The 21,469-nt window shown below is 46.0% G+C and overlaps 1 protein-coding gene across 4 annotated transcripts in view; it reads right to left on the bottom strand.

Annotated features, from left to right (window-relative positions):
• Positions 1-21,469, bottom strand: part of LOC148478386 (uncharacterized) — a 143,605-nt gene that overhangs the window by 51,780 nt on the left and 70,356 nt on the right. For 2 of the 4 annotated variants that reach the window (XM_088455460.1, XM_088455459.1), the window contains one exon: positions 12,835-12,960. In XM_088455460.1, the coding sequence (XP_088311586.1) occupies positions 12,835-12,960 (126 nt within the window). Of the gene's footprint in view, positions 1-12,558; positions 12,961-21,469 lie in introns of those variants that run through there. The other 2 variants (XM_088455458.1, XM_088455457.1) reach the window with 1 other exon arrangement.

The following is a 21,469-nucleotide window of genomic DNA, read 5'->3' as shown; positions in this document are numbered from 1 at the left end:
AATTTATAGAAAGCGGTCTGTGCACCCCACCCTTTCTGCTTTGTCATATTTAGCAACACTTCCATCATTGCTAAATTTATGTGTAGTAGAGAAAAATAAAAGAAACGAAACAGAATCTGTGGGCTCAGTGATCGCCCATAACTATTTCCCTGCAATAAAACTGAATTCTGGACATTTCGTGATAAGTGATGTGGAGGTGTTGTGGTCGTTTTGTGGATGTTTTTCAATAATAAAATGAAGGGTAATGCGAGGCCCTTTTTATGGTTGGAAGGCCACACAAGCAGCTTCATGAAGTATGTGAGGTTGCCCATTGCTGGTGTAGTGGATCTTGGCAGTGGTGGAAAAACATCTATGTCTGGGAGAGTGTGGTGATGCTCGGCAGCATTGGAGAAAACCTATATACTGTATGTGCGATGACAGTGTATTGTGGAACCTGGAAGTGACGAAAGGGAACTTCTGTGTGGGAGTTTGTAGTGGAGCCCGACATCTGCAGAAGTCCTTGTATTTGAGAGGCAGGAAGAAAACATGTGTGTGGAATTGTGTGGTGGTACCTGAAAGTCACAAAAGGAAAGCTGTGTGGTGGAACCTGGAAGCCACAGAAGGAAAAGCTATGTGGTGGAATTTGGCAGTCACAGAAAGAAATCTGTGTGGTGGAACCTGGAAGCCACAGAAGGAAAGCGATGTGGTGGAACCTGGAAGCCACAGAAGGAAAGCTGTGTGGTGGAACCTGGAAGCCACAGAAGGAAAGCTGTGTGGTGGAACTTGGCAGTCACAGAAGGAAATCTGTGTGGTGGAACCTGAAAGCCACAGAAGGAAAGCTGTGTGGGAGTGGGTGGTGGAACCTGGCAGTGGCAGAAGGGATCCTCTGTGTATTGTAGTGTGCGGTGAAACATGCCAGTGACAGAAGGAACTCTCTGTGTCGGAAATCCAGCCAGTGGCAGAAGAAATCTTTTGTATGGAAGTGTGTGGTTGAGCCAGGCAGCTGTGGAAGCATACCTTTGTGTCAGGAGTGTGTACTGTAACATGGACAGTAACCAGGGGGCGTGGGAGTGTAGAGGAACCCGGCAGCAGCAGAAGGACACATTAAAGGTGATTCTTCTCAAGCAGTCCAAATTTTTGAGGGACACTTTTGTAATTATCTCTTTTTTTTTATTAAGTGTATCCATTCTCAAACTGTCTCTGGCTAAATTTATTATAAATTTAATATACTTGTATCTTTAAAGCCAGTGAGCTTATATGTTACATTTGTCTCTGCAAATCTGCTGGGATGACTGACTTATTATAATAGAGGGCCTGATTAAGAGATGAACGCAAATGTCATCGAAGCTGCGATATCTTACGAATCGCAATTACGAAAATTTGCTAATGACTCACTCGCGGTCCCGTGCTAAGAGGCACTCACTGACAGCGTCTCACATCCGCCGCTCACGCACAAAACAGGAAACATCGAAAGCAGATCAGGCGGCCATCAGCCCTCTGAGTAAATCTAAGCTGTCGCAGACATAACGGGTCGTCACACACACAGAGGACCCTCCTACTGCGAGCAAGGACGCAGTGGCTAATTTATGGACGCCCAGAAAACAGTGGTTAAATGGTCCGACACGTCTGCGTTTTTTTAGCCACCCCCGTTACCTCCCCCCAATGCTGACTGCCCATCACTCACTTTGGAAGTGAATCCTCCATGTGAACGTAATCTCAATCAATTGCTGCTCGTGCCCAGTGCGGCTTCCACGCATGCGCGATGGATAACAATCGCTCAAGCTGCGTAAATGTCGCCATTGCCTCCATCTTGGAATCAGGCCCACAGCGCTCCAAGTTTGAAACACTTTTTTCAAAATACCAACCACCTTTTAAAAACCAAAACACATTTGTAATACACTGTAAAACGACAAAGTTTGTAATGAGGAATGGGTTCAGTGGAAAAAAAAGTTAAGAGAAGCTGTCAGTGCACCCCACCCCTCTCTGCTTTGTCATAAATAGCGAGAATAATACATCATTGCTTCATTCATGTGCAGCAGGAAAAAATAATAAAATAAAATGAACAGAGTTTGTGGGCCCAGTGATCGCCCCTGACTGTTTACCTGAAACTGATGTTATCAAAACACTGGGAACCAATCAGGACAGCTCCAGTTTAGGAACAGAACATGCTGGAATCATTTACACATCCGTGAATCGTCCCTGAGCCAAGTACTACATACCAATCTACCTAATCTCATTTCATAAAATAGCTGCCTATTTGTAGATCTAACCACAAAGAACCAAATCAAAAAAAGTTCAAAAGTTTATAATTTGTTTTTCTTTTTCATTTTGATTAAATAGACAAAGCAGAAAAAAGAACTTAAAACGTGTTTGTTTAAGACGGAGTCATCTTAGGCCCAGATGATGCTGCAAACTGGCGCGATTTTAATGTCCTCACAAGTTAAAACTACAGGATTTTTATGATTTATGAAGCGCTCAATGGCGTCCGACATCGACAGTGTGCCGGTCTCAAAATTAGGCCCTTTTAAATCATATTCTGTACAGGTGTTTGTGTGCGCAATCGTGAAGAATAAAAAAAGGAGGAAATAAAGATTATTATTACCAGCTATTTATATAACGCACACATATTCCGCAGCGCTTTATAGAGAATATTTGGCCATTCACATCAGTCCCTGCCCCAATGGAGCTTACACCAGGCTTGCCAACCCTCCCGATTTGGTCGGGAGCCTCCCGAATATTGGGTGCCGCTCCCGACCCCCCAGAAAGGCAGGCAAGCCTCCCGGGTGCCACCTACCCCCCAGAATACTAGTAAAAACCCCCGCTGCGGGGGGGCCCGATGACGCGATTCGCGCTGAATCGCATCATCGTGGCTCCGCCCCCTGCTTCACAATGCCTTTTTTCCGGCATTGTGAAGAGGGGGCGGAGCCACGATGACGCGATCGTGCGGTCACGCCCCCAAAACGGCATCATAGCCCGGCCACGCCCCCCACAGAATGCAGGCATTCAGCTCCCTCCCTCTATATTCCCTACCACATGCTCACACACATACACACTAGTGTTCATTTTTGTTGGGAGCCAATTAACCTACCAGTATATTTTTGGAGTGTGAGAGGAAACCCACGCAAGCACATGGAGAATATACAAACTCCACACAGTTAGGGCCGGAGTGGGAATCGAACCCACGACCCCAGGAGCAGGAATGCTAAGCATTACATCCATTGCCCACAGAGATCGGGGAGTGCACTTTTGGTAATGAGGTAATACGCTATTAAATCTAATTTTTAAGACAGTTTTATTGTTTTCAGCCAGAGAAAACCTATTTTGAGTATCTCTGTTCTGGTTGGTTTTCCCAGGCTGATTCTCTGCTACAGAATAATTAGTATCTGACTCCATCCCCTGACATACCACATTCCACTAACCAAATATGGACAAAAAGGCCAGGGAGAAGACAGGAAATGTTACAACTGGGTACTGAAGCAGTGCCAGGCTTCCACACCACCCACAAGCTCAACAAAAAGATAAATAACACCACTTAAATGTATAAATAAGGCAACCATTTTGCCGTGGAGTGCAAAGCCCTGTGACAGCACAGGTAACCAGAAAAATATCGTAAAAAGAGACTTCTAACTAAACAAACATACTATTCTGATGGGTTTTCAGCTGCAACTGTAGTAGACGGATTTGCTGCAGGCCGTGCACACTGGATGTTACTTTGTGGGATGTAAGCGGAGCAGTAAAGTACCGAACCAACCTAGACCTTAGAAGCAGAACTGTGAAAAAAGGTTGTCATACATTTTTTACAAACAACACACACAAAAAATTCTTGCTACAGCTGAATGCATGAGAGAACAAACAGCCTCGATAGTCACCAATGATCTGAGATCACAATCAATCTGTGGGTGATGTATCGCATGGAGATGCAGGGATTCATCCAGCGTGAGTCACCGAAGCATTCGCTGCTGTAATAACTGCCCATGACCACATATCTGTAACATCTGGAATGATTTGCAGAAGGGAAGAGGTGCTGCATGCATTTGACGCTTAGCACAACGTTAGAACGGCTCATGAGGGTATCATTGTATTCCAGAATGGCCCTCGCTTCCTCCCTGTTTGAAAATGTTCTACCTATTTTCATCTATATGTTGGGGCTATAGATGTACAAAGCACTGAAGGTCCTGAAGGGGTGTCTGTGACTGTTTGGTCACCTGTTCCCCAAGGAGTAATGCACAAAAGAAAGCAGGAAGTCTCTATGACCGTGTCAGCACTAGTACTCTGTCCGTTCCTCCAGGCTTTCTGTGGCTCAGCCAACCAGCTATCCTGGAAGAGACTCCTACCCTATCTCCTACAGATCGGTTGTTATAGTAGAAACATACAGTGCTGTCATTAAACAGAGCCAGGCGAGAGCAAGAACTATCCAGTACGTCAGCTATCTTTTCTCTTCTCCTACATTTGTATCTGTACACGGTTTACAAAGCGGCGTATTTGTAGGTTGCTTTGCTGGTATTGACATGCAGTGTACAAAATATTACAAGTAAAACTCCTGTGTGAAAGTATAAATTAGGGGGCAAGTGCTTCCCTTTATACTAATGCCATAAATACTCGGGAGATACAGCTCATACACACAGTTTTAAGAAAAAAAATGATCAGAGCTAAAGCACAATGGATGACTTAAGCAGAACAGACAAAAAGGTTTGGCAGACTTTTAAACTCCTCCCTAGTGACCATAAACAAATTGTTTCTTTATCGCCACGGCTGCCGCTGTGGTCTCAGACGATGTGCTCGGAGAGAAGTGACCGCATCAGCTGTGTTCTCGCTCCTGTGCCGAGACTCCTGCGCATCCAGGTGACCACACACGTGCGGTGACCATGGCCCGTCTCTCAGTAAATTTGGTGAAATGTTGGCTTTAGCTGCGGAGGTCAAACTCCGGAGCTTGGTAAATCTGACAGCTTCGCATCCGCCATAGAAAACTATGGGGTTTGCCGCTGCTGTCCGAAATGGAGGGACCGCATCAGATATCGGAGATATCTGCTGAGATCCATCCATAGTACATCAGGGAGATACTTCATATTTACTGATATCCCACGAAAACAGGTGCCACGAATATTTCATGATAAATAGGCCCCTAAAGCTAGGTACACACTAGGTCGACGTGTCGGCCCCGCCGACCTATCTGACGATTGGTTAAGTGTATACATACTTACCAATCGTCTGTCCGATGTGCCGGGTTTGACAGCTCAACTGGGCGGGCATTTAAATTGCCCGCCCAATTGAGCTGTCAATCACCCCCGGGTCCCCGCAGCTTTGTACGGGCGATCTGAATTGATAAAGCAAAGTGTTGTCAGACACTATTTCACTATAGAGCGCGCATTTAAACGCAATGATAACTGTTCTCATAAACAGTCTTCCGATCATGTCCATCCTAGCACACAAAAGGTTAATCAATAAAGCTAGCATAAATACTTTCCCGTACGTACTTGCTGCGCAATCATGCTGCAAACAGATTTATACTCGCCACTTTTTCGGTCCTTCTATCAGATGGGCGACATGCTTGCATGTTTTGGCCTTTTTTTTTTTATAATAACAAGAACTATATTAAAACATTTGGCATTTTTCCAACATGTAGGAGATCTCGGTGATCTTACTTCACAAAAATGTCGAAAACCTGTCTGCACAAGGAGTGGGGAAGGAGAAAGAAGGAACGGGAGGTAATAAGGCTCCTCAGGAGGAATAAGGCAACAGTATAGTAGATATTGCATGCAATGCAAATCAATCCACACATACTATAACAATAACCCATCTACTAGTAATTAAAAAACCCGACTGCAATGACAGCACCAAATTATCACAATATATCTCAAATAAAGGTTGTGATTGGGAAGAAATGCTCATGGTGATATTGATATCACACTCTCCAGGTGTATACATTTTTATAAAGCTCTCACCTGTACTTGACTACTCTCCCGAAATGTTCAGGAGACTCCCCAATCTCGGGTTTCTCTTCCAGACATCTGGAAGAGTGGGCATATTTCCTGGAGGATGTCCAGTCCGATTGGCACCATCATGACCCCCCTCCCCCCACGCTTCACAATGCCTGTAATCATGGCAATGTATAGCAGGGGCGGGGCTACGGTGACCTAAGCCTAGAGCCACGCCTCCACACTTGGATAAAAAGTTGGCTAGTATTTTCTCATACTGAATTAAGTAATTTTAATGTACTGAAACAAAACCAAACTTGTCAGCGGGGGTATGGGAGGATATGTGGCAGTTATGATGTCATTGTAACACTATGCAATAATGTCATCAAGACCCGCCTCCACCCGCCAACCACTTGGCCGCGCCATCCTCCCCTGCACTGTCGACCAGGGGAAGCCAGAAAGTCGGCAACTATGCTCTCACACTGAATTAAGAGATTTGGAAAAGTGGGCTAAGGCAAGAACCACAATGTTGTTATGTGACAGGCCAAAAAAAAAAAGTGTCAAAATAGGCTCAGCACATTGGGGGATGAAAAGCCTCAGTGATGGAGGGGTTAAAAGACCTGAACTCATGTAACTCAAAAAAACTGTTTTATATAAACTAACCACAAATCATTTGCATACGCTTGGCCACACGGGAACAAAAAGTGCTGGGCAATGTCTTATTTTCTTGCTCCTTGCGCATCTGCGCAAATTGAGGCGCAGAGTGCAAGAAAAGAAGATATAGCTCAACACTTCGGATGTTCCCCTGTGGCCCAGCGTATGCAAATGATTTGTGGTAGAGTTTATACGAAACAGTTTTTGAACTTATCCCACAAAACATTGCTGTCCAATGACTAAGTAACGATCGTAATAAAGGAATACTATGCACGAGGATGAAAACATATAAAATTGACAAACTGCTCTGGCAACTGGAAAGTTAAAGCTAACCATCAAATATTCTATTACAGGGCACTTAAACATTCTAAGGCCTTAAGAGAGCTCACTTGTGATGTAAATGAAAATATTTACAATTAGTTGATAGATATTAAAAAGTTATTCTACTGGTTTTAAATATGGCACTAACTAATAGATAAAGCAATTATGTTCTATACTAAGCGTATAAAACCACACCCGTATTGAAGAACACTGTACAAGGCAATAGACTTCTCTCTAGCTCCCTCTATTGACGCCAATCCCCACCCCACCAAAAAAAAATAAAAACAATGTGACATTTACATCTATAACAATTATTTTCTCAGCTTCAAATCTGCCAACCGGACTCTTCCACAGTGTGATTGTCTACTTCTGCTTTTCTCACATATCTTCCAACTGCAGTAATGTGGGCTGACTTAATTCACTGAAGTAAAAAAGTATGGGAGACATCATTTAGCTAATTGTGCTTAGGTTACTGAAATGGGTAAGAAGTGGGAAAAGTAGAACAAGAAAATGATCACACTGTGAACAGCATACCTCCCAACATTGGGGGAATGGCAATCGTGACGGCAGGAGGCGTTTTCCGCAGCAGATTGTTCATGCAATAATGGACGTGGGCACGCCCGTCGTTGGGTGTGTTTATAAGAAAATTATTTTTTCCTTCTGCAGGCAGTGGAATTCCCTACCAACTAGTCCTCCAAAGACAGCGAGGTCCTGGAAAAGGAGTCACTTTGATAGATAAGAAAATTTGGGAAGCCAAAAAATACAATATTGAGAAATAAAATATTAAATGCTGGTTGCGGAACAGCTCAGTAGGGTGTGCAGTCGGGATGCCGACTGGCTAATCCCGGCAAAGGTCTAATGACAGACATCAAAATCCCGACGCCTGTCATTTTACCTAAGCAGGGAGCTCGGCATCCCGATCAAAGGTAAGACGGGCGCGGACAGCCGCGCGGGGGGGGATGGGGAGGAGGGTTAGGTTAGGGGCTCCCGGGGAGGACTTCGGGTTAGGCAGCCCCCCCCGGGAGGGTTAGGCTAGGGGAAGGGCGGGTTAGGGTTAGACATCCCCAGGGGGAGGTTACGGTGTTAGGCATTCCCCCCTGGGAGACTTAGGTTTCGGCAGTGGGGAAGGGGGGGTTAGGTTTAGGCACTTGGGTGGGAGGTTAGGGTTAGGCACCCCTAAGGGAGGGTTAGGATTAGGTTAGATTAGTTTATACTTACCTTTAGCGCAGTCGGGATCTTCACCTCTGCGTCTGGCAGTAGATCATACTGATCCCGTTCAGTAGTTAGATAGCGAACATACATATTACACAGTGCAGTACATTCAAGGGATCATGACACAAATAAATTACAAAGATTGACGTGAAACATAAGGCAAAGATGGCCCTGCCCATATGAGCTTACACTCTATGGGCAGGATACACTATGCATTGCAGTTTGGATGCGATATATCCTGCCACGCACAGGGTAACATACCAGCAGTAATACCTAGAAATGATATTAAAATCGCAAAGAACAGTTCTTCTGAAAAGAGCGGTCCTTTGCGATGACTGGACTTCTGGGTTTAAGACCCGGAAGGCCTTCTGTGCATGCGTCGTATGACGCGTGCGCCGTGGTGGATTTTCCCTTTAGTACATCCCGCCCTATGAGTTGTAGGGAACAACAGATACATAAGTGAGTGGGACAGCATTGACAGCTGGTGGTGGGGCTACTGCGTGTGGCAACTGCAAGGCAGCAGCATTTTCAGCCACCAGTAATAAAGCAGCTACTGGCATTTCCGGGCAACTACCAGTGGTACAGTATGATTGGAGTGAGGAGACAGCGTAAATTGGAAATATGAGAGATTATCTAGTCATTGTAGAAATCTTAAAATAGTCATCTGCGGTCAACCATGTAACTTACACTATTTATCTTAGATGGACCTGCTTCCTGCTTTGGTGCTAGTGAAGACTGTTGCTTTCATGTTGCACTGGGACGCTTGTGGAGCAGCTGTGTGTAGCTCAGGGCTATTCTGTCATACTCGCTGTTGGTAACAGAGCACGGAAACTTGGGGGGAGATGTATCAAACCTTCTAAAGAGGACAGGTGGAAAAGTTTCCCATATCAACCAATCAACTTTTAACAATCATTTTATAGAATGTACTTGATAAATGATAGATAGTAGCGGGTTGGTTGCTATGGAAAACTTCTACACTTGTCCTCCTTAGGTTTGATAAATCTCCCCCTATGTCCCGATCTTTGGCAGCACCTGTTGCTACAAAAGAGGCAGAAGTCACCAAATGAGGAGACAAGATGGTAACAGCAATAACAAATGTTCCACAGAAACAACAGACACTCATCACCACTATAGCCTCTTATGTCTGGTTCCTAGTACATGCAAGGAACCATGGGGCATAAAGTGGGTTATGTTGAAAGATGAGTGCGCTACTGTGCAGACTCCAGTCTTCCTGTTACTCCAGGGAGGCTTCATGCCCTGTTCCAAGATGGCCACTAAGATCACTACTAAGCATGTCCAAGGGTCATCTTGTCTATTCTTTTTACTGTGAAGAGTGACATGGTGGGAGACAGCAGTCTCCTACTTAGTTCCTATATGGGAGACCCAGTTAAGTATATGCTATAAAGTTGTTCAAGCATCCTGCACCGCTACCTTTACCACACCATTACCAGTGTACATTTAACAGTGAGTACAGCTGTACCTGATATCCATCAATAAACCACTAGTTAAGTAACTGGGCTGTTCATAGTTTGAGTCATCTGCTGGTGTGTGCCAACATAACTCTGCAATAACAAAACCTGCACACACACAATTTCCAACAGGTTCCAGCTGCAGTGAATGAAGTTACAGGGCCCTTTTTCTGCAGTGCACACCAGTGATGGGAAAGATTGGTACCACCACATTGCAACATCGGCGGTGTCCAGCTTAAGATGACAAGCAGGTAGTTGAATATCCACTATTGGATATTGGACAATGGAATTGGAACCAGAATTCCATATTGTGCCTGACAGTCAGTAAGTACACATCCTGACAGATGGCTGCAACCAGGGGGTAGATTATATATATATATATATATATATATATATATATATATATCACAGTGCATACAGTGCATCCGGGAAGTATTCACAACGCTTCACCTTTTCCATAGTTTGTTATGTTACAGCCTTATTCCAAAATGGAATAAATAAATTTTTGTCCTCAAAATTCTACACACAATACCCCATAATGACAATGTGTAAACGTTTTTTTGAGATTTTTGCAAATGTAATTAAAAAAAACCCCTAAGAAATCACATGTACGTAAGTATTCACAGCCTCTGCTCAATACTGTGACAGTATAAGCACAGAGCTTCTGGTTCCTACCCTCTGCAATGTGATGGTGTAAGCACAGAGCTTCTGGTTCCTACCCTCTGCAATGTGATGGTGTAAGCACAGAGCTTCTGGTGCCTACCCTTTGCAATGTGATGGTGTAAGCACAGAGCTTCTGGTTCCTACCCTTTGCAATATGACAGTGTAAGCACAGAGCTTCTAGTTCCTACCCTCTGCAATGTGATGGTGTAAGCACAGAGCTTCTGGTTCCTACCCTCTGCAGTGTGACAATGTAAGCACAGAGCTTCTGGTCCTTACCCTCTGCAATGTGATGGTGTAAGCACAGAGCTTCTGTTTTTCTTCCTACCCTCTGCAATGTGATGGTGTAAGCACAGAGCTTCTGGTTCCTACCCTCTGCAATGTGATAGTGTAAGCACAGAGCTTCTGGTTCCTACCCTCTGCAATGTGATGGTGTAGGCACAGAGCTTCCGGTTCCTACCTTCTGTGATATACAGGTATAAGAACAGAGCTTCTGGTTTCTACCCTCTGCAATGTGATGGTGTAAGCACAGAGCTTCTGGTTTCTACCCTCTGCAATGTGATGGTATAAGCACAGAGCTTCTGTTTCCTACCTTCTATGATATAAAGGTATAAGCACAGAGCTTCTGGTTCCTACCCTCTGCAATGTGACAGTGTAAGCACAGAGCTACTGGTTCCTACCCTCCGCAATGTGATGGTGTAAGCACAGAGCTTCTGGTTCCTACCCTCTGCAATGTTATGGTGTAAGCACAGAGCTTCTGGTTCCTACCCTCTGCAATATGACAGTGTAAGCACAGAGCTTCTGGTTCCTACCCTCTGCAATGTGACAGTGTAAGCACAGAGCTACTGGTTCCTACCCTCTGCAATGTGGTGGTGTAAGCACAGAGCTTCTGGTTCCTACCCTCTGCAATGTGATGGTGTAAGCACAGAGCTTCTGGTTTCTACCCTCTGCAATGTGATGGTGTAAGCACAGAGCTTCTGGTTTTTACCCTCTGCAATGTGATGGTATAAGCACAGAGCTTCTGTTTCCTACCTTCTATGATATAAAGGTATAAGCACAGAGCTTCTGGTTCCTACCCTCTGCAATGTGACAGTGTAAGCACAGAGCTACTGGTTCCTACCCTCTGCAATGTGATGGTGTAAGCACAGAGCTTCTGGTTCCTACCCTCGGTAATGTGATGGTGTAAGCACAGAGCTTCTGGTTCTTACCCTCTGCAATGTGATGGTGTAGGCACAGAGCTTCTGGTTCCTACCTTCTGTGATATAAAGGTATAAGCACAGAGCTTCTGGTTCCTACTCTCTGCAATGTGATGGTGTAAGCACAGAGCTTCTGGTTCCTACCCTCTGCAATGTGATGGTGTAAGCACAGAGCTACTGGTTCCTACCCTCTGCAATGTGATGGTGTAAGCACAGAGCTTCTGGTTCCTACCCTCGGTAATGTGATGGTGTAAGCACAGAGCTTCTGGTTCTTACCCTCTGCAATGTGATGGTGTAGGCACAGAGCTTCTGGTTCCTACCTTCTGTGATATAAAGGTATAAGCACAGAGCTTCTGGTTCCTACTCTCTGCAATGTGATGGTGTAAGCACAGAGCTTCTGGTTCCTACCCTCTGCAATGTGACAGTGTAAGCACAGAGCTTCTGGTTCCTACCCTCTGCAATGTGACAGTGTAAGCACAGAGCTTCTGGTTCCTACCCTATGCAATATGATGGTGTAAGCACAGAGCTTCTGGTTCCTACCCTCTGCAATGTGATGGTGTAAGCACAGAGCTTCTGGTTCCTACTCTCTGCAATGTGATGGTGTAAGCACAGAGCTTCTGGTTTCTACCCTCTGCAATGTGATGGTGTAAGCACAGAGCTTCTGGTTCCTACCCTCTGTAATGTGACGGTGTATGCACAGAGCTTCTGGTTCCTACCTTCTGTGATATAAAGGTATGAGCACAGAAGCATCTTTCATGAGATATGCATTTAAAATAGTGAACAAGCAGCACTAATATCTCCTCCAAAAAAACGTTATTTTCTGTAGTGAGAACTTGTGGCCATGGATGTATTTTAAAGTGCTCCTGTAAGTTTACATATAGCTCTAGTTCTGTGGAGAAATAGTTAAACTACAATCCTTTATATCTAGAGTGGCTACAAAGTAGGGGGAACAAGGGTTTAAAAATGAAATACCTCAAGAAGCAAATATGTGCTACAGGTTTTGTGAAAGAACATAAAAAAGCTGAACTTTTGAACCGCACGGACATTCCTGATTTTAAACGACTTACTGTAAAATATGTAATTCTGTAAATGCTGTGAACACACAAACTTAAGAGTGATTGGAGTGCATAAATTCTTTAAAAAAATTGGTTTGATGAAAACGTATCAGGAACAAAACTAGTGAGAGATCTTGCATACAGCAACTTGCAATGAGATTAATGTCAGAAAGTTCAACACATACAATACTGTCATACTGCCCAACACCTAAACGTGTTAAATCAGGACAAGAACAAGTCCCAGCCCTGAGCTGCCCGGTATCGGGACAGCTGGGAGGTGCGATACTGTCCAAACGTCCAAGGTGTTAGTCGAGACCTGCTGTACAAAGCTGCAGCCTGGATAGAGCATTATAACCCTCACACCTGCTCTCACCTTGCTATGATGTGGAGGGAGATTCTTCAAGTCCAGCTGTAGTACACGGAGCTCCTGCATGATCTCAGGGGCTTCTTGTCGTAAAAAGTTGTATTTTTTGCTCAAAAGTTGAAGCTGGTCTTCTCCCTAAACATGAGGACAGGGTTAACAGGGTCATTACCTATGCATCATAAAATGGTGCAAGGTCTACACCACAAAACATACAAGGAAAGACTAAAAGATCTTAATATGTATAGTTTGGAGCAGAGAAGGGATAGGGGGCACATGAAAGAAACTTTCAAATATATAAAGGGTTTTAACAAGGTAAAGGAAGGAGATATTTTTCAAAGAAAGAGAAGTATTAGAACAAGAGGACATGTTCTGAAACTGGAGGGTGGTAGATTCAGGGGGAAATTTGAGGAAAAATTACTTCACAGAAAGGGTAGAGGACAAGTGGAATAGCCTCCCATCAGAGGTGGTAGAGGCTAAGACAGTAGAGCAATTTAAACATGCATGGGATAGACATAAGGATATCCTTCAGAAGAAGTAAGGATCAATAAGGGTTGAGGTAACAATATGTTTAAAAATGGGGTAGACTAGATGGGCCAAGTGGTTCTTATCTGCCGTCAAATTCTATGTTTCTATCATTGTACGGGAGTCAGTATCTACAGTGGGAATCTGGAGGGGGCGGTTCATTCTCTTTGCGAGGATGTAGTTTCCGAATTAAATGCCCGGAGCTCTTCAATTGATTGAATCGCTCCTGGCACTTAAGCAAGGAGATACAATTTACAGCAAATAATCCAGGAGCTTAGTCACTGTGTCCTGCATCTCCCAGCGCAAGTGCCGGACGTGACGCCGTTACCGCATACAGTAACACCGCGGCTAGACCCCATCTACATCCCTGTGAAGAACTGAATTCCCACCATTATATCCATTTCAAAATTATGAAGTGTTGTATACATTAAAAAACAGTGAAATAACACACCCTGAATACTTTTAATTAAATAACTAATTTCTCTCTAATTACTAACATATGAGATCTTTTATCCAGAATGCTTGGGTCTCAAGGTTTTTACAAATAGCGGATTTTTTCCCTTATAATTTAGACACCATGTTTAAAGTAGGTTACGGACAGCATGTTGGCATAGTAGATAGCATTACTGCCTGACAGTACTGATGTCATGAGTTAAATTCCTGGTCATGGCCCATCTGTGTGGCGTTTGTATGTTCTCCCTGTGCCTGCCTGGATTTTCTTCCACACAATGGTACAGTCCCAAAGGGGCAGGGACCAATATGCAGGAAATAAACATATTAATCGCTTAGTAAATTGGTGGCGTTAGCCGCTATATAATAAATGATATCAAATATCACACACCTGCCTGCATTCCCCTCCTCATTATAACTGAATAGTCCTCACAGTGCCTTTAGCAGGGAGCACTTTGCATCCATGCCTGTGAGGATGATATAATCACCGAGCAGCATCAATATTTTGTTTGTCTTTCATGATTTTAGATAACGGGTTTCGTGATAAAGGATCCCCCACCTGTATACATAAATGTGTGAGATAACAGATGTTAACAAACGATCGCTCCTGTCTCTCTCCAAAGACCACAGAGGGGTTCGAGGTTGCTGCTTCTATGTTCATATTGTATGTATGCACAATATGCTGGTGTCTGTTTTTTACTTATTATATTCTCAAAACTTACTCAGAGAAACAGATACCGGCTGCTGATTTACTTAGGTGATAACTGCTCTATTGTCAGCATTGTTTTACATGGCTAGACACCTTAAGCTGGCCATACACCTCCGCCATTTTAGGCCGATTACCCGATTTTCGACGCGCCGTACGATGAAAAATGTGGAAATCGTTTTTTTTTTTCTTAGGTATAATACGATGCGATGCGCGCTTCCACAGCCGTCAAAGCATGTCGTGTGATCAGATGTGCAGTTCATCTTATCCATCATGTTCGTATGCTGATCGTGCCCTGTTTTTGCAGCATGCGATGAACCGTGCGCCCGAGCGGTGTAATTTGTTAAAATAAAAAAAAAAGACTGATGCACGCACGGGGATATCCGTAATGCATGCATCTGTCTGTAATAAAATAAGCACATATGCAGGGATGGTTTAGTGAGAACCATCCGTGCATCTGTGAAGAAAAAATAAAAAAAGTGTTTTAAAACAAAAACGCTGTGCCCCCCCCAAAGAGCAACCAGCCCCAGGCTTTTAGGGACCTAGTGCTGGTTGGGCAACATACGGGGGACAAACAACGTAGGGGTACCCTGTATGTAAGCACAACCAGCATAGGGCTAGTCAGAACCAGTCCTGGTTGGCAAAATATGGGGGACAAACGACGTACGGGTCCCCCAAATTCTGCGCAACCAGCACTGGGCTCTGAGTCGGTCCTGAAAATACAGGGGAAAAAAAAATAGTAGGGTTCCCCTGTATTTTCCAGAACCAGCACCAGACTTTTTCTAGCGTGGGGCTGATGCCACAGCCAGGGGAGGCCTTTCACCAGGCCCCCCAGCTGCAGCATCAGCCCTGACCACTAGTCAAGAACCACAAATACCACCATGCGGGGTACTGGTAGAGGAGCAAAAGATATAGGCAGGACTGCTGTGTGATTTTTCGGCAGGGCTGGTCAGGAGTCACTCTCCCCAAATGCAGTCGACTCCTGTGATGTCCAGATGGTGTCTATCAGGTATTGTGTCGCCCTATGACAATCACCTGACACGCTTCCCTGCAGCTACGAGAGCTACTTGTAGCTCGCAAGCTAGGGGTTGGAGACCACTGATGTGGGGTAATTAGCTCAGTAGAGAGGTCAGTGGTACAGTGAGTAGATGCATAATAAACCCTGAATATAATGGGCAGCTAGTCTGCAAATATAACACTGTCTCTTGTAGTCTCAGGGCCTGATTCAGTACAGATCGCAACTGCAATCACGGCTGTGATTACACACGCAGTCTGGCTGCGATGATATGCTAATCCACTGCGATCGCTATGCTGTCGCAGCACTACACAGGGACGCCCGCCTTACCTTACACACATACGTAATGTTTAGCAAGACTGCGAAACCATCGGTAACATCAAGTACATTCGCAGCCTCATACACACTTGCACAAGCTCTGACCTTACTCAGGAATTGCTAACTTCATCGCACGCTATGAGTCCTTAAGCTGCGTATGGCTTAGCAGTTGATAAATTTATGCACGCCCATGCAACGGCGTTCAAACACACTGGACGTCTGCGTTTTGCCGACCACCCCTGTCACCACCCACAAACTCTACTTCCTGTCAATCACACTGTAGTCTTTGCGATCGCAGTCCCGATCGCAGTGGCTAGTTTGCACACTGCAATGCCCATGCAGAACGCACACTGCAATGCCCATGCAGAACGTAACAATTGGCTGATTGCGTGCGTATTAGCAGTTGCAATCCTTGCTGAATCAGGCCCTCAGTCTGGTCTCTTACAGGTATAAACACGGCCTCCTGGCCTTCACACAAAGTCTTTCTTGTGGCCCTCCCTGCTTGGCATGCAGGTCTAGACACTGGCCGTCTGACTTCCACAAAGTCCCACAGTCTTAGAGATTGGTGGTCCTCCCTGCTCTGCAGGTCTGGACACTGCTTTGTAGCACCCACTGGTCTCCAGGCAGACTGGGCTCTTTGGCTGCTTCAGTGCTCCTTTGACTGATTCCCCATGCAGCCTGACTGATCTGTCTCAGTCCTCTGTGGACTGAATCCACTGGGCAGCCTCTAAGTGTGGTCAAACTTAGTTTTTCTACTCTGTGTGGGCGGATCCCTCCAGCCCCACATGGAATACATGGCTCACCACCTAGCGTGATATTAAGAGTTATGGTAGATTTACCTTTGTTAACTCTATATCCTCGAAGTCCATAGGATCCACAGGGATACCATGGGGTGTGTGTGGTCGGAGAGGTCCGGGCACCAAACAGTTAAAGATTTAGCTCCTAGGATGCACTGGTCCTCCTCCACATATACCCCACCCCCAACCACAGGCAGACAGTTTTGTAAACAAGCCCAAGGCAGGAGCAGGAAAGTGTAGAAGGAAGAACCATATACTCAAGACACACTCTCCCAGAAGTTGAAGGAATCAGTGATCAAGAGAAAAAATACCCATTGAAGTCAGGTGCGTCAGGGTGGGCGCCCTGTGGATCTAATAGACTTCAAAGAAATAGAGTTAACAAAGGTAACTCTCAATTCTTTCTTCAGGGTCCAAAGGGATACCATGGGAATGTCCCATAACAGATTCCCCTAAGGGTGGGGACGCTCATGAGCAGAATCTAGAATCTGATGCCCAAAGGAAGCATCCTGAGAGGCAAAGGTATCAAAGGTATAGAACCTGAGAAAGGTGTGGACGGAAAATCATGTGGCCGCCTTGCACAATTGTTCAGCAGAAGCGCCACGTCGAACAGACCGAGTAGAATATGCTGTAACCCAGTTTTCAACAGGAAGATTAGCTAGCGTGTAGGCCTGAGAGATTGTCATGTGGAGCCATCGGCCCAGAGTCTGTTTGTTAGCTGGCCAGCCTCGCTTGTGAAAGCCGTACAACACAAAGAGAAAATCTGATTCCATAAAGGAATTAGTATGATCCACGTAGATCCAAAGCGCACGAGCCACATCCAAGGAGGCTTTGTCTGCAGAAAGATCCAAGGACTGGAAGGCCGGAACCGCAATCTCTTCATTCAAATGGAATCGGGATACCACTTTAGGGAGGTACCCAGTCCAGGTACGGAGGACAGCTCTGTCTGATGAAAAGATCAAGGGCAGAGGAGATAGCGGGAAGAAAGAGCGTTTTCGCTGTCAGCCACTTGAGGTCTATTGAGACCAGAGGTTCAAACGGATGAGCCTGTAGAGCCTGGAAACCAAGGACAAGTCCCAGGCAGGGGAGCAATCCTTTGCTGGAACCAGATTGACAGAGCAAAAACGTGAATTCGAAGGGAAGCCAGACGAAGGCAGAGGTCTAATCTAGCCTGGAGAAAGGCAAGTACCCGGGAGACCCTAAAAACTGTAGGGCCATAGCCTCTGGGGGAGCACCATTGGAAGTAAGAGTGCCAAACTCTGTAATAGATGCGGGCTGAGGCAGGCTTACACGCCCTGTCCGGTTCACAGAGCTAGAGAAACCCTTGGCTCTTAAGAGGGATGACTCAAGAGCCACGCCATCAAAGACCTACGGGGTATGTCTGGGTGCAGGCAAGGAGCCTGGGCTAACAGATCCTGCCGTAGAGGAAGTGGAAAAGGAGTGTCTATGGAGAGACTCCGTAGGTCGTTGAACCAATGTCGCCTGGGCCAGGCTGGGGCTATTTGTATCACCATGCTGCCTTCTTGCTTGAACTTTCAGAGAACCCTCCGGAGGAGGGAGATTGGAGGAAAGAGGTATGCGAGATTGAAGTCCCACATCACTGCCAGAGCATCCACGAAGGCGGCTGAGGGGTCACTGGTTCTGGACCCGTAAATGGATTCTTGTGGTTGTGACGTGAGGCCATGAGGTCTACGTCTGTTATGTCCCATTTGTCCACCAAGACTTGAAAGACATCCGGGTGGAGAGCCCATTCTCCGACGTGTATGTCCTGATGGCTTAGGAAGTCCGTTTCCCAGTTGATGACTCCGGGAATGAACCATGTCAATATTGCAGGGAGATAACCTTTGGCCCAAACCAGAATGTTTGCCACTTCCTGGATGGCTGCCCGACTTTGCGTGCCTCCCTGATGGTTGAGGTAAGCTACCGCAGTCACGTTGTCAGACTGGATTTGGACCAGCCTAGCCTGGAGGAGATCCTGCGCCTGAGTGAGTGCTCTGTACACTGTTCAAAGCTCCAGAATGTTTATGGGCAGGTAACTGTCCTGGGTTGTCCATCGTTCCTAAAAGGTATGAAGACCAGTTACTGCACCCCATCAGCAAAGAGTTGCATCTGTAGTGAGAAGCTCCCAATTTGGAATCCAGAAGGGGCAACCCTTGTCCAGATGGGACATCCATAGCCAACATGTGAGGGAAAGCCGAAACTCCGGAGAGTGGGACTGGATCAGATGATATTGCCCGTTCCACCGTGAGAGAATCAGCTGTTGAAGGGGCCTGGAGTGGAACTGGGCTTATTCCACCATATCGAAGGTGGATACCATGGACCCCAGGACCTGACTGAATGGATACCCTCCGATTGTGTAGCAAGTTGTGCACACCCAAGTGTAGTGTCAAAACCTTGTCCGCTGGCAGAAAGATCCTCTGAATTCCAGAATCCTGGAGAGCCCCCAGGTGTACCATCTGCTTTGTCGGAGATAGGGAGGACTTTTTTCCAATTGATGAGCCAGCCATGTGTCTGCAGGCAGTCCACGGTCAGCTGGAGATGGCGTTGTAACACAACTGGTGAGTGTGCCAAGATTAAGAGGTCGTCTAGGTATGGCAGGATTCTGACTCCCTGGCACCTGAGGTGGGTCGCCATAACTGCCTGAGGGCTGTGGACAGACCAAAAGGCAGCGCCTGAATCTGGTAGTGTTGATGCAGAACAGCAAACTGTAGGAACCGTTGGTGGGTTGGAGTATTAGGTACATGCAGGTATGCATCCTGAAATGCCCAGGCTCCAATGCCAGGACAATTGATCGTAGAGTTTCAATGCGGAACTTGGGCACTTGGATAAATTTGTTGAGATTCAGAATAGGCCGATGAGACCCATTCGGCTTCTAAATAAAAAAGAGTGGAATAAAAACCAGTTCCTCTATGAGCTGAAGGAACCGGCATTATAACCCCTGAATGCAGCAGGGACTTTGATAGGGTCTGATGGGGGACCTGTACCAGAAAATTGCTGGGGAGGACGCCTCAGGAAGGTGAGGGCATGCCCTCCTCAGATGATGCCTCCTCAGATGATGCGTCAGAATCCGAAAGCTGTGTGGACTGAGAGGATGATACAGTCCGCCTATGTGCCTTGGTGGCTAACGGTTTGTCCGCCTGTAACCTATGCTGATAGGTGGCAGACGTTTGAGCCATATTCTGAACTGAGTGGGCATAAACATCCATCCAGGGAGGATGCATAGGGGGTACCAACATAGTATGCTGTAATAGCTGTGGGTACCCCATGGTGGGAGGCAGCATGGGGGCTGATGAGCGGTCCACTAACTATGTCATAACCTGGGATAAGGACGACACCCAAGGTGGCTCCTGGACAGGGACTGGTACACTGGGCTGGAGAGGTGGTACATAACAAATAACACACAGACCACCCTGCATGAAAGGCTCCTTATTTCCCTTAGACATAGTTATAACCAGCCAGCAGCAACAATCAGTGTATGGCTAGTAACACAATGTGACACCCTTCACAAATACAAGTAAATGTGAAGTAATAATGAACCCCTACACACCTGGTAGTTGAGGGTTAAACAGGAGCAGCAGGAATAGATATAACTGACAGTCAGAAAGTTTTAAGACAGTATATTACAGCAGAGCTAGCACAAGTCACATACAATGCATATAAATATACTTATAATGGGCACTAAATCAACTACATATCCAACCTCACAGGGCTGGTAGGATTTGTGCGCTGTATAACCTGGCCTCAGGAGAGGTATACAGGGAGACAGGACCCGAATCTCCTGAGACCTGTAGCTTCAGAAAAGCCCTGATTAATGGCTGCTGAGAATCTCATATAGGGAGGAGGGTGAGTGGAGGAGCAGCTCAGAGGTGGCAAACCTCTTGTGAGGGACCCCGCTTTGGGCTGTGGAAGGGGCTGCTGGGGGAGAGCTTACCTCCCCTCTGCTGCATCAACTGATCTCTACATGGTCCCTAACATCAGATTTTAACTGCCCCGGTGGTCTAGTGGGGAAGCGGACGAACCAGTCGCCCCACTGCAGCGTCCTTCGGCAGGTCTCCACCGCCGGAGGTAAGGAATGCACATCTGGCGATTCCCTGCAAGTGGGGAATCACCTTACATGTACTTCCAGCCATAGTTCTGTGCTTCCCAGTGGAGCAGCTAGCCGGGGCCCACTGGCACCCACCGTAATCACCGGACCACTCACCGTTGTTGTGGCCCCGGGGGAGGTAGCTGAAGCAGCCGCACAGGTGCGCATTAGGACGCCTTGGTGCTTGCTCAGGTAAATAAAAAAACTAATAAAAATAAAGCTTGGGGCTGCCTAAACAGTCCCCCTGTCTAAAGGTGCGATCGGTCCTGCTGGCACCAAATGAAAAAACTTTCTGCTTGTGGCTGGGGTATATGTGGAGGAGGACCAGTGCATCATGGGAGCTAAAGCTTTAACTGTTTGGTGCCCAGATCTCGCCGACCACACACACACCCCATGGTATAGAATTGCCTATATATATATATATATATATATATATATATATATATATATATAGTGAGAACAAAGGCGGCGGCACTGGAGGGCTTAATTGCAAAATATTTACTCCAACGTTTCAGGGCATCGCACCGCCATAAGATCTGCCATTTTAGGCAAACACACTGACCAACCGGTCGCACGGCACTTTGTGGAGAGAGGACACAATCTTGCCACTTTTCAACACAAAATAATAGATCACGTTCCTACAAACCTAAGAAGAGGCGATAGGGCTGGACAATTATTGCGACTGGAAGCTAAATGGATTATAAAACTCAATACCATTGCACTGCATGGACTTAATGATAAAATTTGCTGGAATG

The sequence above is a fragment of the Taudactylus pleione genome, unplaced genomic scaffold, assembly GCF_031769625.1.
Source record: "Taudactylus pleione unplaced genomic scaffold, aTauple2 ptg000656l, whole genome shotgun sequence".
NCBI classification, from domain to species: domain Eukaryota; kingdom Metazoa; phylum Chordata; class Amphibia; order Anura; family Myobatrachidae; genus Taudactylus; species Taudactylus pleione.
The sequence above is the reverse complement of the archived record's forward strand: the minus strand, read 5'-3'. Positions and strand labels throughout refer to the sequence as shown.